Raw genomic sequence first — 18566 nt, forward strand, 5'->3', positions numbered from 1 at the left:
GGCAAGTGTGAATGGCTTTTTTTTGCGTTAATCGCCAAAAATTGTCAGAGCAAAACACTAGCAAAAGCGCTAGCGGTTTGCAAGTGTGAATAAGGCCTTACTGCAGAAGCCACTTTCTATTCAGGTGCTCAATCAGCATAACACAGCAATTGCCTGGCATATCTGTCTTCACAAGACAAAGGGAATGCTTCTAAACACACTGAAATCACTGTAAGTAGCACTGTTAGGGGTAGGGTAGGAACCCACTAGAGCATTTTTGGCAGTGTTTTGGGATTCCAAAAAACGCTTTGCCAATGTTAGTGAAGGGGAACCCAGTAGTGTGATTGCGATTGAGGCAATCTCGATCGCAGGACGTGCAGCATTTTGAGCATGTTTGAGCTCAATACAAAGTACATACCATATTTTTTTGACTATAAAACGCTCCTGACGCACCTAGGTTTAGAGGACAAAAACCAGGGAAAATATATATACTATAAACCTGGTGCATCCATGGTGAAGGGGCATCTTGTGGATTATGTCCCCTTTGTACTTCATGCCCTCTTGTGTCTTCCTATGTCCTCCTCTGTCCCCCTTGTGTCCTCCTGTGTTCTCCTTGAGTCCTTCTCTATGCCCCTTTGAGTCCCCGTGTCCTACGTTTGTACCCGTGTCGTCCTCTGCATGGGCGCAGTACAGGGAGTCTCCGACATTGCGGCAGGATGGAGGTTCATATTGGCAGGCGTTCACGAGTCAGGAACTCCATACATTTGGACTAGAAGACGCAGTGGCATTTCCCCCTCCTTTTGGGGGAGAAAAAGTGAGTCTTATAGTCCAAAAAATACAGTAAGCACTGCATAAATCGCTTATTAAAGCGATTATGCAGCGCTTTAGGGGCCTAAGTGATAACCTTTCAATAAAAACATAATATACTTACCGGGTCTCTGTATTACCTTCTTCTGTCAGTAGCCCCACCCTCTAAAGGAAGAAATCACAGGCACTTCTCTGATTGGTCATAGGGAAGCGCGTATGACCTCTACCTTCAGGGGGCAGGGCTACAGACTGAAGAAAGCCGTCTGGTAAGTATAATAAAGTTTTATTTTAAAAAACACGAATTGCAAATCGGAAGTGCTGTACATACTAATGTACATCGCTTCCAAATGTCGAGTAATCGCACACAGCACTACAGCGATTCCTAATGGGTTCAAGGCCAAATAGATATAGTTATCCTTTAGTGATATTTTTATTTATTTTTTTACAAAACTTCAGATTTTTTTTTTTAGGTAGCCACACATGATACAAATTTTTATATATATATTTTTTTGTTTGTTTCGAAAATTAGGATAAATTTTTCTGACTGTTTTGTTTCAAACATCAATTTTTAGCCCAATTGTGAAACAAATTATCCAAATTTCTAAAAGTGATGTTTGTGTCTATAAATCAAGAAATGTACAATCTATACTACACCATTAATTTTTGGGAAAAACTGATCAGAATTTTCCATGGCAGCCAATTGAAAAAGTGAGGGTGGGGGAAATTACATTACTCAGTGGGAAAAAAAAATCAACATTTTTTTTTAAACATAATATATACATTGTTTTACACTATTTTTCCCCCTAAAAAAACTGTAAACTCAAATGTTTTATTGCATTGTGTCTGCATTGTGGACTTGTATGGTTTTGGTGCACAGCCCCCCTCTTATTGGCTTGGTTGCCAGATGTATCGCATGAAGATATTATTTTAATGTTGGATATCATTCTGCACATACCAGACATGACATCACATGGGATGTTGCCCATCATTATATAAATAAGGATTAATAACTGTACAAAGATATGTCTTCAAACAGGAGATTTCTTTGTTTTATTTTCACTGGTGAGCTCCATGATCAAGAAGCATGCAGAGATAAGGAGACCCATGTTGTTACACTGACAAAAATTCATACAATCACTACATAGATAAACGCATTTTCATGGCATTACAATATTTTGTTGCTCGTACTGCTATACATGACAACATTGCAATGCTGTCACCACATTCAGAAATACATGCATGTCAAGTCTTCATCTGCAATGCTTGTGCCAAATATTTTTTTATCATTCATTTTTACTTCAGTGCTATAAACTGCTCCATAAGGTGTTAGCTGGCAATGCAAGGAATGGGCAGCAGTTATTTGGTATGGGCAAATAAGTAAGTTTCCATGACAGTCTAGAACACTTTCACTCCACGTAAACCTTGTGGTATCTTGTAAGAAAAAAAAAGCGCAGGTAGACTTAACAGGATGCATGTAGTCTGACAGGAAGGAAACAGCATACACAAAAAACAGACATTTGGAACCTGCCAAACAGACATGGGACCCAGAACACACAATATTCTATCAAGTATGACAAAACTAGCACAATGGAAGACAACATATGACACTATAATACCTGAATAAAAAATAAGAGCACAGATCAACATAAAATCACCGGGGCAGCAAAAAATGCATATAAAATACAAAATAAAAAACAAATTCTATGAAAAACAGAAGGGATATTAAATAAGAATGTGGATTAACTTGAGTACCAAAGTATGCATTCTTTTAAGTTTTAAAGTTCATATCTGAGTGCTTTAAGTGGCAGTGGATGACATTTCATTGTACCTTATAAATATTATTTTTTAAACCTAGGTATATACAGATATTGTATAAAATGTTGTATTATTTTATTTTAAATTCATAATTGAATATGTGATTGTGATACAGGTTTTTCCACTAATCGTGACTAGCTGTTATGACAAGGGAAAGCGGCTATTTTGGCCATGCTTAGAACCGATTTATCCAGTTTTTCATACTATGCAATTAACTTCCCACTTTTCTAGTACTTTTGGATTGCTGCTTCGCTAAGTAACCTTGCATACTGCATCATGCATTTACATTGACTTCAAAACATAAGGAGTTATCCGTAATATTTCTTGCTTGAGGAACCTTGAGTCTTTGGTCTACAACTTTACTGTCCATATTGACCACAGATGAGGTCTCAGTCCTTTTCTTCATTGAGTCTTCTTTTCTGAAAAAAATCTCATCTTCTTGCTCTCAAGTTAATCCCTGCCCATCTCACAACACCAGCCCAATTTTATTCAAAATAGCAACTTTGTAAGGCAGGCCACTAAACTTCTAAATATAAGAGGTACAGTACAATCCAGTTTCACATTATTATGAAGAGGTTAAACGTTCTTGAGAAAATGCCACAAGTCAGGATATGCTTGGTGCTCATTTCATAACAGTCGACAGAAAAAAAACACATACAAGTTCAATTTCCACAGTTAACAGTGCTCAGTCGAGGTAAGGTTATCATGTTGTCTTATTAATGCAATATTCCTGTTGAGTGAGATTTGCTGTTCCAGCTATATGTGATTGTCCCAGTCTTGCTATGTAGACATGTTGGGAACAAGGCTTGCTGGTAAGTATTGATTGGCGTGTTTTATTAAGACAGGATGCAGTGGTCCTATTTCTTCCAGTCAGACATATTTATAACAATTCTCAATAAGCCATCAGCAGCAGACTTCCTCTTTCGCTCATACTTAAGGTTAAGTCTATTGCCCAGTCATGTTGAATTACTTTTTATGCTAGCACCCAATGTTTCTGTGACGTCAACATTTCATTTAGTCTTTTTTCCACTGACTCTTCATGTAAAATATCGACACTGTGTTGAGTCAATGTAGCAATATGCAGTGCATCGCAGTTGTCCATAAGAACTGTTGGAAAATAACAGATAACAAAATTGATTGATTGTTAGGTTTTCCTACATTTTGGAAACATAATAACAAAAAAGCAAAGGATTGGCAGAAAGCTTGACTTAAAACTGGTCCCTTTGGAAACAGCCTATTTGTTGGCTCCCGTTTTAAAGAGTCCCCAAGGGGACAAAAAAAAATAAGAAGAAAAAAATGTTTACCTAAAAAGAGAGAAGCCTCAGGGTCCTGTAGAGGCTTCCCACATCTTCCTGGCCTCGCCATTGCAGCGCCCCACCCCACCGAAAATAATCCGGATTTGTAATTGTGACTATACTTCTTTTCATGCATGAACGTGGCCATACTGCCCTGCCCGATATTTTTAGATAGTCTACTATACTGAAATGTTCTCCCCACAGCTCATTAGCTAAATTGTGGCATAGTGGAAACAAGGTAGTGACAACATTGTCTTCCTCAATTTTTTTTGCCTATGACCCTGAAGCAACATGCACTGTCTGCTTCTATTTTGTGAATTAACTCCCTGTTCAACAGTACATAGTGCAGACATTTCCTAATAGGTCCAAGGGTCAGATAAGACCAGCTGTTGTTGCCATGTTGCCCTCCCTTCTCCCACACCTATTGCACAGTAAGTAGCATAGTTACCCTGGGAGATATGTTCTACAGGACTGGTAGCCAAAGTCTTTGCTGTCACATTCCTCCACTCCTTCTTGGCGATAGCCATCTCCACAGTAGGCACGCTTACATTCTAGGAGACAAAAATGTTATGTTATGGGATTGGCAACACAGAAAGAAAGTGACATGCACTAAATGTAGGTATCTATAGAACATATCCTCAGCTACCAATGTACAGAAAATGTCACAATATAGAAGTTTAGGACCTAATTAGAGGTCATTCTGTTTTTATTACTAACATTCCATAAACGAACTTAATACAGTAATGATGAAATAATGGTGTACAGCTAATGACACGGGAACTGATATTTGTGCCATAGTTACTGATCTGGGGGGCCAGGAGGGCCCATCAGTCTGGTCTACTTCTAGAGATGTAGAGATTCCTGGAATCCTGGTCAACCTTGCGTAAGAGTAGGAGAATACCCAAGCCATTAGACACACACAGAACATTTATATTACACTTTTCTCCTGACGGTCTCAAAGCGCCAGAGCTGCAGTGACAAGGGCATGCTCAGTAGGCAGTAGCAGTGTTAGGGAGTCTTGCCCAAGGTACTTACTGAATAGGTGCTGGCTACTGAACAGGAAGAGCTGAGATTGAGACCCCTTAACCAGAACACTATCCAGCCAGCTACATTCACAGCGATGTGTTGCAGTGCGGCATAACGGACGATTTCCAATGCAAAATGTCACAATGCAATACACCACCTATGTCACATTCACAGTGTGTCAGGTGTGTTGCAGTATAAGTCGTGTGGCATGGTAACACACTGTGTGTTGACAGTGAAGCATACTTTTCATTCACTGTATGCTTCACTGTTCCTCACTGTATGTGGATAACATGTGGTGCCACTTTCCCATTGCATTCCTGCTGCTACAGGGAAAGCCATGCCCACTGTGAACCTAGCCTTATTTATAGCTGTCACTATAAATGTACAGTTGATGTAATATTACTGTATATACATACTTATACAGCTGTCAGTTACAATTTTATTGCCATCATCACATTCTTCCCCATTCTGGATAATTCCATCACCGCAGGTGCCAGAGCCATCAGCCAGGAAAGAGGTGGTCTGAAAGAATAACATTTACATCGGAGTTATCATAGATTCTTCACTTGTCTAAGTCACACAATTCTGCTAGAACTTTTCAGAATTATTCTGTTTTAAATAAACATTCAGTGGTTGTTAAACTAACCAACAAATCAACTTTGACAGAAATATAATATTTTAATAAAAAAATTGTAAATTCTGGGATGTGTTTCTTTAATTATTGTATGAAATACCATAGCCAGCACAACTGCAGTAAACAGCATACTATTATTGATTTATACTGTGTTTGTGATGATCCGCTCAGCTGGCTGCACAGGCAGACAGCTGTTTGTCCATTCCTCTAGTCTGTGGGCTGCAGGTCTCTGGACCAGAGACCTGTCTTTCCATTGCAAGTTTCCGGTCTGTTCTCTTGCTGGGGAATTTGCATACATTCGTTATGCAAATCCCCTACCTGCCTTCTTTGATGACTGGCACTATAAGAGCTTTATGTTTCCCAGAAGGCTTTGCTGGTCATTTCCTTTCCATGGTCTGTTCCTGATGGACACTGCTGGAGTGTCAGCTATTGCTATCTAGTATAGTTAATTCCTGGGGGTTGCTTTAGGCTCCCCTTCTAGCCCAGTCAGGTTGTATTATCTGTATTGCCTGTTCTGTCTTGTCTCGCCTGTTGCCATTGTCCTGTCCCAGCGGTGGTGGACAGGAAATGGTTCTGATCTCTGTTCTTGGAGTATAGCTGGTGCAGCGGTTGCTACCAGCTATCTCTTCTGTTCTGTCTCTTGGGATCGCGCTAGCTACTTTTCGCTAGCGCTGTGGATCCTTCTGTTCTGTCTCCTGGGATCGCGCTAGCCACTTTTCGCTAGCGCTGGGGATCCTTCTGTTCTGCTACTCTGTACCTGGATCACGCTAGCCACTTTTCGCTAGTGCTGTGGATCCTATCTCTCGTTTGTCCCCGTTTTTCGTGTGTCTGTCTTGTCCGCTACGCTTGCTGGAGGCTCGGTGAGGTAACCGTTAAGCAAGCGCTCGCGTCCTCTGTTTCATGTTTGTCTGTTAATGGTTAGTTAGGCGTGCTTGTCTCTATTGTGCTTATCACGTGGAGATCGCGCATAACCGCGTGCACTGCTGCGAATGAGTGCGGTGTTCGCGGTTAGCTAGCGTTTGTTATTTTCCGTATCTCCTTATTGTATTATTTGCTGTGCCTTTGCTACCCTCGTATTCTATTCTGATCTGCCTCGTGTCACGTCTGGCGATCGCACCTCTCGCGATCGCGTTCCTATTTCGTATCTGCTGTTGTGTGTGTGCGCGGTCGCGGGGTGGCGACTGGATTGGCGCACACACATACAACCTGTCCCTTTGCTCAATCTCATTCGCAATCGCCTCTCTTGCGATTGCGTTCTGCGCTTCGTACAATTCCTGTCTGGCACTTGTGGAGGTACAGAGGATTGGTTCCTCTGCACTCCCCAGCGCCATCTGCCGACAGGAATTTCCCTCTACAGGTGCGTAGCACCTTTTGCTGGGTGCCTGCAAATATACGCTTGTGGAGGATTTCTGCCGTGTCAGCGCACGCGTTGTGCGCTGATCACGGAGAAAGTTCCACAATCGTTACAGAATGACCAGCCAAACCCAAAACCCCAGTGTAGACGGAATTTCCGATTTGTACGATTTTGTCGAATATGGCTCTTGTACCTTTAAGAGATTTAAAAAACTTGAACCTGAATCAGCAGACGAATTTTTGTCTGAGTGTACGAAACTGTTAGCGAACCCTGAATTCCAATGCACCCCAGTGTCTACCTGGGCCCCCCAAATGGTCTACATTCTGTTGGGGGGCGAAATGTCAATGTGGGCTTATGATGTGTTAGATCATACCACCCTGAGTCAAAGACCCCTGGAATTCTTGGCCTTTTTAATTCACAATTGGCTGAGATTACTTCAATTACCATACCCCCTTAATGAGTTGTTGTCAGCAGCTCAATCAGCTGTTCCATCTACTCTTTCATCCATAAAGCAGCCATCCAAAGCCTCTAAGTCTAAACGTAAAAGATCTAGGAAGGCTTCCCAGCGGAAAGATCCGTTGCCCATGGCAACCACAGATAGAGAGGTTATTTCTGTCAAGTCTGAAATGGGCAAAACCATGCAGTATGATAATGATGTTTATAATGCATCTGCTGATCAGTTTCCAGGTTTTTTGCCCCAATACAAAGCTTATGTGGATCCTGCTATAGGTAGGATCGCACACTACATTAAAGCAGTTAAAAAATCTGTTCTTGTTCCTGAACTCCACCCCTATGGAGATTATCTGGATACTGGCCTATTTGAACCCCCATTTGCTTCCTGGGATGTTGGGGCCTTGCTGGAGGAATTCGATTTTGATTGGAAATCTTTTTGCGATTTTTACATCGCAAAAAGCGAAGATGTCTTGAATGCTTGTCTTGATTCTATGTACCTTCTGATTGATTCCGATGAATGTGACAAGGATGATGAGATCCAGTCTCAGTTTGTGGTGGAATCTTCCCTGGGACATCTGCCCTGTTCACAAAATAAAGTTCCAGTTTTGCCCTGTAACATGGATAGTACAGAATCCTTCTTAGAAAACTTGAAAAATGATGTTCTGGAGGTCTCCGAGTTCCTCCCAAAGGGTGCAGAACTTGTAGGAGATGTCTCCTGCCCCCCAAGTCCTTCTGAGGTGTTGCCCTCTTCCGTAGGCATTGCTGCCTTGCTGGCTACCTTTTCAGCTCTGGTGGAGCTTCAGTCATGTGTAATCAATGATGATATTGCAGTTACAGAAAATTCTGAATTTGAGTCTGAGTCTTCTTTTGAAAGACCTGTGACCTTTACTCGTGATGATTTTCTGCCCAGTACTGGTTTTGGTCTTGTCGTGTCGGACTCTGAGGTTGGCAGTTCCCCGACATGTCCTGAGGTTTCTCCTGTACTAGTGTACTCCGATGTGCTCTGTGACCCAGAAAGCCCAAGTGTGCCTCGGTTACCAGCGTACTCAGATGCTTCCTCAGTGGAGACATGTTCCGATATAGCCTGCCTGCTTGCATGCCCAGAAGTGGTCCCTGAAAGTCCTGATCTTGATGGGTGTCCTGCTAATTTTGAGTCTGGAATGATCATAGGTTCCATAGGGGTTCTTGGTGGTTCTCCATGTGAGCCTGGTGAGCGTTCTGGCTTCTTGGGATCTCTGCGGAGCTTCATGGCGTTCTGGGAGATTCCGGGAAAGGTTTTGGTTGGTGCCCTGAATACGATCAGCAATGGCTTTGGTGTTGCAAGGGACACTTCGAACAGGTATTGCGGCAGGTTTGGTGTTCTTGGACGCTCCTTGGAAGGTGGTGGATATTGTCTGGAGGGTGTCGATGGCTTCTTCTCTGGTGTCCACAGTCCTGATGGGTGTTACGCTGAGACTTGTAGTGCTGATGGGCATGTTTCGGTGGCTTTTGCTTCCGATGAGGTCGGTTTCGGATGGACTGACTCTGGAATTGGGCCTTGTCGGGCTGCACCGACCTTCATGAGTCTTCAGTTAGAGTTTTGTGATGATACCAGTTTTGAGGGATGTATGGATTCCATCCCTAGAGGGGGGGGGGGGTACTGTGATGATCCGCTCAGCTGGCTGCACAGGCAGACAGCTGTTTGTCCATTCCTCTAGTCTGTGGGCTGCAGGTCTCTGGACCAGAGACCTGTCTTTCCATTGCAAGTTTCTGGTCTGTTCTCTTGCTGGGGAATTTGCATACATTCGTTATGCAAATCCCCTACCTGCCTTCTTTGATGACTGGCACTATAAGAGCTTTATGTTTCCCAGAAGGCTTTGCTGGTCATTTCCTTTCCATGGTCTGTTCCTGATGGACACTGCTGGAGTGTCAGCCATTGCTATCTAGTATAGTTAATTCCTGGGGGTTGCTTTAGGCTCCCCTTCTAGCCCAGTCAGGTTGTATTATCTGTATTGCCTGTTCTGTCTTGTCTTGCCTGTTGCCATTGTCCTGTCCCAGCGGTGGTGGACAGGAAATGGTTCTGATCTCTGTTCTTGGAGTATAGCTGGTGCAGCGGTTGCTACCAGCTATCTCTTCTGTTCTGTCTCCTGGGATCACGCTAGCTACTTTTCACTAGCGCTGTGGATCCTTCTGTTCTGTCTCCTGGGATCGCGCTAGCCACTTTTCGCTAACGCTGGGGATCCTTCTGTTCTGTCTCCTGGGATCGCGCTAGCCACTTTTCGCTAGCGCTGGGGATCCTTCTGTTCTGCTACTCTGTACCTGGATCACGCTAGCCACTTTTCGCTAGTGCTGTGGATCCTATCTCTCGTTTGTCCCTGTTTTCGTGTGTCTGTATTGTCCGCTACGCCTGCTGGAGGCTCGGTGAGGTAACCGTTAAGCAAGCGCTCGCGTCCTCTGTTTCATGTTTGTCTGTTAATGGTTAGTTAGGCGTGCTTGTCTCTATTGTGCTTATCACGTGGAGATCGCGCATAACCGCGTGCACTGTTGCGAATGAGTGCGGTGTTCGCGGTTAGCTAGCGTTTGTTATTTTCCGTATCTCCTTATTGTATTATTTGCTGTGCCTTTGCTACCCTCGTATTCTATTCTGATCTGCCTCGTGTCACGTCTGGCGATCGCACCTCTCGCGATCGCGTTCCTATTTTGTATCTGCTGTTGTGTGTGTGCGCGGTCGCGGGGTGGCGACTGGATTGGCGCACACACATTCAACCTGTCCCTTTGCTCAATCTCATTCGCAATCGCCTCTCTTGCGATTGCGTTCTGCGCTTCGTACAATTCCTGTCTGGCACTTGTGGAGGTACAGAGGATTGGTTCCTCTGCACTTCCCAGCGCCATCTGCCGACAGGAATTTCCCTCTACAGGTGCGTAGCACCTTTTGCTGGGTGCCTGCAAATATACGCTTGTGGAGGATTTCCGCCGTGTCAGCGCACGCGTTGTGCGCTGATCACGGAGAAAGTTCCACAATCGTTACAGTGTTTCCCCGAAAATAAGAAACTGTCTTATATTACTCTTTCCTTCAAAAGATGTGCTAGGTCTTATTTTTGGGGAGGTCTGATATATTTGGTAGGGTAGCAAGATCCCCATTCCCCCACCACCACTTTACCTCCTAATGACTCCCTCCTCCAGGAAGACACATCCCCGTTCTCCACTGCCCGACATACAGCGGGATGCGAAAGTTTGGGCAACCTTGTTAATCGTCATGATTTTTCTGCATAAATCGTTGGTTGTTACGATAAAAAATGTCAGTTAAATATATCATATAGGACACACACACACTGTGATATTTGAGAAGTGAAATTAAGTTTATTGGATTTACAGAAAACACGCAATAATTGTTTAAATAAAATTAGGCAGGTGCATAAATTTGGGCACTGTTGTCATTTTATTGATTCCAAAACCTTTAGAACTAATTATTGGAACTCAAATTCGCTTGGTAAGCTCAGTGAGCCCTGACCTACATGCACAGGTGAATCCAATTATGAGAAAGTGGATTTATGGGGGTCAATTGTAAGTGTCCCTCTTAATTTTCTCTGAAGAGTAGCAACATGGGGTCTCAAAACAACTCTCAAATGACCTGAAGACAAAGATTGTTCACCATCATGGTTTAGGGGAAGGATACAGAAAGCTGTCTCAGAGATTTCAGCTATCTGTTTCCACAGTTAGGAACATATTGAGGAAATGGAAGACCACAGGTTCAGTTCAAGTTAAGGCTCGAAGTGGCAAACCAAGAAAAATCTCAGATAAACAGAAGCGGCGAATGGTGAGAACAGTCAGAGCCAACCCATAGACCAGCACCAAAGACCTACAACATCATCTTGCTGCAGATGGAGTCACTGTGCATCGTTCAACCATTCGGCGCACTTTACACAAGGAGATGCTGTATGTAGAGGAAGCCTTTTCTCCGCCCACAGCACAAACAGAGCCGATCGAAGTATGCTAAATCACATTTGGACAAGCCAGCTTCATTTTGGAATAAGGTGCTGTGGACTGATGAAACTAAAATTGAGTTATTTGGGCATAATAAGGGGCATTATGCATGGAGGAAAAACAACACAGAATTACAAGTAAAATTCCTGCTACCTACAGTAAAATATGGTGGTGGCTCCATCATGCTGTGGGGCTGTGTGGCCAATGCAGGGACTGGGAATCTTGTTAAAGTTGAGGGGCGCATGGATGCCACTCAGTATCAGCAGATTCTGGAGACCAATGTCCAGGAATCAGTGACAAAGCTGAAGTTGCGCTGGGCTGGATGTTTCAACAAGACATCGACACTTAACACTGCTCAAAATCCACTAAGGCATTCATGCAGAGGAACAAGTACAACGTTCTGGAATGGCCATCTCAGTCCTCAGACCTGAATAGAATTGAAAATCTGTGGTGTGAGTTAAGAAGAGCAGTCCATGCTTGGAAGCCATCAAACCTGAATGAACTAGAGATGTTTTGTAAAGAGGAATGGTCCAAAATACCTTCAACCAGAATCCAGGCTCTCATTGGAACCTACAGGAAGTGTTTAGAGGCTGTAATTTCTGCAAAAGGAGGATCTACTAAATATTGATTTCATTTCTTTTTTTATTTATGCACCTGCCTAATTTTGTTTAACCAATTAATGCACACTTTCTGTAAATCCAATAAACTCCATTTCACTTCTCAAATATCACTGTGTCTGTCTCCTATATGATATTTTTAACTGACAATTTTTATCGTAACAACCAACGATTTGCCTTATACAGGAAAATCATGATGATTAAAAAGGTGGCCCAAACTTTCGCATCCCACTGTATGTGTTAGGTCTTAATTTAAGGGGATGTCCTAATTTCAGGGAAACACAGTACATTTTCAGTAGTGCAGTACAAAGTAAGAAACAAACATTGATATATAAAACATGGGAAGCAAACATGGGTACATAATACAGGCACTTGGACATGATACAGAGTTGGTAGACAACATTAATTAACCACTTAAAGCGGAATATAACCCTGCATTTCAACTTTGCTCTAAAACATTATTTACAGCATATTATATGCAACCAGCATTTTTTTTTTTACTAGACCAGCATTGGAAGGGTTAAACACACATCTTTAAAGTTCCTGGAGAGAACTGCTGCCGCATCCGAGGCTTACATAGATACATTTCAGCAAAACAAAATGTAACAAATGTGGAATGACTTCTCTCTGGCTGTGCAGGAGTTGGAGGACAGCCAAAGAGTGTGTAACATTCACCACTTGCTACATTTTGTTTACTGAAATGTATCTATCTAAACTTTGGCTGCTGGAGCAGCTCTCTCCACAGAACTTTAAACTCTGTGTGTAACCCTTCCAATGCTGGTCTAGTAAAAAAAAAAAATGCTAGCTGCATACAATATCCTGTAAATAATGTTTTAGAGCAAAGTTGAAATGCAGGGTTATATTCCGCTTTAAGGACCAGGCTCTTTTTGCCTGATCTGTGCAGTGTGGGCTCTCCAGCCCACAGCACAGATCAGGTTTGCAGCATGGCGATCAGACTTTCCCCCCTTTTTCCCCACTAGGGGGATGTCCTGCTGGGGGGGGGGTCTGATCGCCGCCGGCTGCCTGTGATTTGCGGGGGGGCTCCTCAAAGCCCCCCTCCGTAGCGATTTCCGCCCTCTCTGCCCTTACCTCGCTCTCCCTCTTTCTATGGGCTGCGCCGCCTATGATAGGCTTCAGCCTATCAGATGCCGGTGATCCCCAGCCAATCAGAGGCCGGGGATCACCGATTTCCTTTACGGCGCTGCTGCGCAGCAGTGCCATATGATGTAAACAGCGGGGATTTCTTCCCTGCGTGTTTACATTTAGCCTGCGAGCTGCAATCGGCGACTCGCAGACTGTTCACGGAGACACCCTCCGTGAACTGACATGTAATTCCACTGACGACCAGCCGCCGCCTCGCGGCGTTAGGCGGTCGTTAAGTGGTTAATGTCACGGTGACTATTTATTGTGTCTAACAAAAACTCACAGCCCTGACCATGCAAGCTAACAACCTAAAGGAATAGTGAGAGAACAAGAGGTATGGCAATGCACAAACTTTAGAACCAGAGGTGTTAAATGTTTAAATCATATTCAGTAGGAAGCAGAGCTTGGTTAGAGGTTGAAGGGAGTGACCTGGGTTAGACAGAATCCATGCCTTAAAAAGTGACTTTTTAGGGTGCAGGTAAAGGTTCCAAGGGTTGGAGAATGACAGATGTGTGGAAGGGTACTTCAGAAGATAGAAGAGGCTCCTGAGTCAGGGGTGTAACAATAGCCCTTGCGACCCCTGCAACTGCTGGAGGGCCCTGGGGATGTGGGGGCCAACTCCTCTTCCCTCTCATTACCCACATGCAGAGTAGCACAGGTAGTGGACTAATGTTTACCTGCTCCAGCACTCCGTGCATCACAGCCGCACACTTTCTGCTGCCATTCACTGGCTACTAATCACATGACCGATCCAAATCATGTGATCGAGAGTCGGCCAATGGCAGCAGAGAGTATGCGGCTGTGATACACAGAGGAAAGACCAATAAATATTGCTCTGGTCCCTGCGCTATTCTGCATGCAGGTCGGGGCAAGGGTGTTGTGTGTTTGTGGGATCCGGTACGGTGGGGAAAAGTTTGGATTCCTGGGGGCCCCATGACATTTTCGCAGGGGGCCTCATGGGCTATTGTGATGCCACTGTTCTGAGTAATTCTGTATACCAAATGTGAGGAGGTGATTCTAGCGGAGGACCAACTAAAGTTGTGTGCAAAGCAGAGGTTACAGTTAGGGTGGTATCTGGAGCCTATTGAGGATGAGGAAAGATATTATGGAGAGCTTAGTAGACCATAATGGACAGCAGTTGAGGTGCAAGAAAAGAGGTGGATGAACTGAGTGGCAGATTCCAGTATAGATTGGAGGGATGCTAGTAGGTTCTTTGCTGAGCCACAGTAGAGGGTGTTATAGTAGCCAAGGTGGGGTATTCCAAGAGCATGCTCTAGAATTTTAGTAGAGTCCTAAGTGAGGCTAGGTCAATTGCAAGATATGTTTTTGAGCCAAAGAATACAGGAGATAGAGAGAAAGTGTGGAATAAATGAGTGTTAGGAGTCAAATATCACTCTTAACCCTCCTGGCGGTATGAAACATTCCGCCAGGAGGCAGCACAGCAGTTTTTTTTTGTTTTTTTTTTTAAATCATGTAGCGAGCCCAGGGCTCGCTACATGATAGCCGCTGCTCAGCGGCATCCCCCCGCCCGCTTCGATCGCCTTCGGCGATCTCCGATCAGGAAATCCCGTTCAAAGAACGGGATTTCCTGGAGGGCTTCCCCCGTCGCCATGGTGACGGGGCGGGATGACGTCACCGATGTCAGCGACGTCGTGACGTCATTGGGAATCCCGATCCACCCCTCGGCGCTGCCTGGCACTGATTGGCCAGGCAGCGCACGGGGTCTGGGGGGGGGGGGGAGGCGCGCGCCGCATTGGATAGCGGCGATCGGGAGCGGGGCGGCGGCGATCGGTGTGCTGGCGCAGCTAGCAAAGTGCTAGCTGCGTCCAGCAAAAAAAAATTATGTAAATCGGCCCAGCAGGGCCTGAGCGGCACCCTCCGGCGGCTTACCCCGTGTCACACACGGGGTTACCGCCAAGGAGGTTAATCAGTGTGCTTGACAAACTGAGGCTATAGGGTTACTAATGGCATTCATTATTACATCTGGCAGGGAAATGGATACAGACAGTGGAAAAGAATCACGTCTGTTTCACTTACAGTATGTTAAGTTTTAGAAAGCCAGAGGTCATAAAACAAGATAAAGCAGAACGTTATTCAGGACTTTTTATAGTGGGAAACTAAGGTATGGAACTGGAACTTAGAGGTATAGTTGTATATCATCTGCATATAAGTAGTATTAAAAAATAACTTCATTTATTAATTTTCCCAAGACCTTCTGAATAAAAAGAGAAAAGTACGAGACCAAGGACAGAGCCCCGAGGCCCCCAAACAGATAGAGGATGTGAGGCGAGGAGATATGGTTTGAATAAAAGACATCCAGCAAAGAGTAAGGCGCTTTATGCCATAAGATGTGACGTGATCCCCCAGGTTTGTAATGGACAGGTACTTCCCTCTGAGTAAAGCTCATATTAGTTTCAAAACTAATATGTAGATTAGAGGATGAATGAAAGCTGCTTCTAGCATTGAAAATTAGAATAATCCCAGGTTTCATTCTCATTTATCATCTATGTGAGAACAGTCACAATGTCTATGTTATTTAATTAATACATTAAAAAATTAAGAATTTATTTTTGTAGAATGCTTTTATTTTTATTCAGGTAAACATCAAATATTACATATGAATAGTTCTTGAATGCCATTAGAAGCCAGCAGGTGGAGCCAGTAGCAAAAGCTGATAGACCACTGGTCATTACTTTATATTCTGCATAATTTGATAACATACTAGAGATAAAACTTGCCCCATGTATGAAATGATAGAGGACTTTGAACAGAAAAACAGAAAGTAAAAACCTGCTTCTGTATCCTGTTAAGACTATTTTTTTAACCAAGAAAAATCACTTTAGGTTCTGTCAAAGAGTTCAAAATAGACCTAGCAAAAAACAATGTTTGGTGTTATAGCAAAGCATGTGCATTAAATAGTGCCCTCTTGTTGTTTCTTTACTAAACCACTCAAAAATGTTGGTCCTATAAACATGTGTAACATTCAAATCTCCAAGAGTTTTTCTACTACAATGTTTTTCTTGTTGGCGTTTCATATTGTTATAGGTATATTGTGGTATAGGTGTGTTATTTAGACCCACTAATTATATTTGTACCCACTAATTTCATTGCTGCAATGCTACAGTATATACCGCTATGTATGTATATTTATATCCTTAAAATCTTAATAAAAATATACTACATACAATTTCCAATAGTAATTATAATTTTGTAACACAGTGAATGTTTAGTGAGAGCTACATTCATCTTTATTCTTTGTTAAATCTTACCTGAATGGGTAGCCATCCATTTGTGTCTCTAAAATAAAGGGATTTGAGATCCTTTCGAAACGCTAAGGCATTTTCAATATCCAAGTCATCCAGCTCCTCTTGCGTATTAACTAGGAATATCTTGGATGGAAACAAAATAAATTGAATCATTACCACATAAGTATAGTATAAAGCAGGGCAACTGTTTTTTAAGAACCAAAATGACCCTTGTTACTAAATGGCGAAAAAAGTTCAAAGTAGTTCAAAAGGTCAATATTTGTCTGTATGGGTGCTGAATAAACATTGACAAACTGCTTAAAAACTTGAAGCCCAGATGTTTAACATTACATTAACATTTAACACAATCCAAAATAATAATATGGCATTTGGATTCCAGGAATCCTATTTAGGATTAGGACTATAGATATTGTTTTACTGATCAGTTTATTTTCAGTTTTGTTTTAAAAATAAGTAAACCCTTGCTTTGCATTACTTTAGCAGACTACAGTTCTGTTGCTGTGGATTGTTTGGACATGCAAATCTCATTGTGTCCCTTGGTTTCAGTTTTCATCATATAATTTGCTTTTATTGGCCAAGTTTGTGACAGGTGTATTTTAAAGAGGATGCTTTCCATGAGAAAATGTATGCGTGCTCAAACACTAAGTTTAACCCTAGCAAGTCTGGCTTTGCAAATCTGGCCTAATTGGCTATTCATGAGGCAATGCTCATGCAAATTTTGTATTTTAAAGAGGCACTGTAGTGACATATAGTAGAATGCAGAAAATGATTCAGGATACCCAGTTTTGCAGCAATTTTCCTGGTTTCAGCATCAGAAACACTTCTATATCTATGGATTGCTGTATAGTAGTATGTAGCCCAGTCCTCCCACTGATGTTTAGCCTTGGCTGATTAGCTATGCACCCTTCTTCTCCCAGTGCACTGTGGGAGATCAGGGTTTTGTTTTTCTATTTAGATTAGAACACACATTCCACAGAGATCCCCTGACAGGACTGTGATACATTTCAGAATGTAGAGGAAAGATTTGATAAGCTATAAATTAATATAGTATAAAATTAAACAATTTTATTCATTACATTATTTTCACTACAGTTCCTCTTTACCTTTCAAGCAAATGTCTGATTTGCAAGGAATGAATCAAATTGAAAAATATTACAAATAAAAAAATCTCTGTTTACCAGGAATAGGGAATATTCCATTATTCCATATTGCTAGGCACCAGTTTCATGGCAGCACCTGGCCTAGTGGTAGACAAGCTCTGTTCATACATATTGAGTCTACATAGTGAAGATGTATAGACTGTTTATAACTGTTACCTTGGCATAATCATGTCCATTATATGACTCATCATAGTGAGGGTTAACCACAGACTGGGGGTGTTTGCAGTGACATCTTCCTGGGGGGCCAGGCACTCCTCTTTCCCCTTTTGGTCCAAGAATTTGTTGAGCTGAGAAGATAATGTATGTCTTTACAAATATTCTTTAGCACATAGAGCAAAATCAGCACTGATGAGCCTTATGAAATGCCAAGCTGCAATCTGTGCATGGAGAACTCAAGCCTAGTCCAAATCTGCTTACATTTGGCAGTGGCCACTTCCATTTGACAGATTCCCAAGACTGAAAGTTTGGGGAGCAGGAGAATTCCAGAACACTAAGGGCTTGAATCACTAAGACAAATAGCATGAGTAACCTGATGTTACTCTCGCTATTTAACCCTGCGCACCTTAATGCACGCTGTGCGTGCTATTGACAGCATAGCGTGCATTATTACCTGCTGTCAGAGGAGCGCTTGCTATGCCCAGCATAGCAAGTGCTTCTAGCTTACGCTGGCTATTAGCCAGTAACGGGTGCTCCGATCATCCCGCCCTGGACCCTTTTGGGTTCAGTAACTTTAAAGGAAGTTATCCCCCCACTTTGATTGGCCCAATAGGCTGCTTGTCATGTGACATCATTTGACAGGCAGTCTATTGGGCCAATCAGAGTGCCAGGTTCACTTCCTTTAAGGTGGATTTACACAGTATGCGTTGCATAACACACGTGTTATTTATGTGTGTGAACTGCAACGGACAGGGCGCATCTGATAGCATACACGCTCATTCAAATCCTGCATGTAGCGAGTTAAAATTACAGAGGTGAGGCTCAACAGGGGCGGTGCACATTCTGACGAAGCTCGCAGGGGGGCAGGCCTTGAGTCAGTGGGCGGGCCTTGAGTCGT

The 18566-nt window shown here is 43.0% G+C and overlaps 1 protein-coding gene across 3 annotated transcripts in view; it reads right to left on the minus strand.

The window, feature by feature from the left end:
* Positions 1 to 1813: 1813 nt before the first annotated feature.
* The window catches only part of COLQ (collagen like tail subunit of asymmetric acetylcholinesterase), a 149941-nt gene continuing 133188 nt past the window's right edge, over positions 1814 to 18566 (minus strand). For all 3 annotated transcript variants that reach the window (XM_068238676.1, XM_068238675.1, XM_068238674.1), the window contains 5 exons: positions 17669 to 17799; positions 16356 to 16475; positions 5339 to 5444; positions 4345 to 4447; positions 1814 to 3708 (listed from right to left, as the gene is read on the minus strand). In XM_068238676.1, the coding sequence (XP_068094777.1) occupies positions 3639 to 3708; positions 4345 to 4447; positions 5339 to 5444; positions 16356 to 16475; positions 17669 to 17799 (530 nt within the window). In that variant the 3' untranslated portion in view covers positions 1814 to 3638. The remainder of the gene's footprint in view (positions 3709 to 4344; positions 4448 to 5338; positions 5445 to 16355; positions 16476 to 17668; positions 17800 to 18566) is intronic.

This window comes from Hyperolius riggenbachi, chromosome 5 (genome assembly GCF_040937935.1).
Source record: "Hyperolius riggenbachi isolate aHypRig1 chromosome 5, aHypRig1.pri, whole genome shotgun sequence".
NCBI lineage: Eukaryota > Metazoa > Chordata > Amphibia > Anura > Hyperoliidae > Hyperolius > Hyperolius riggenbachi.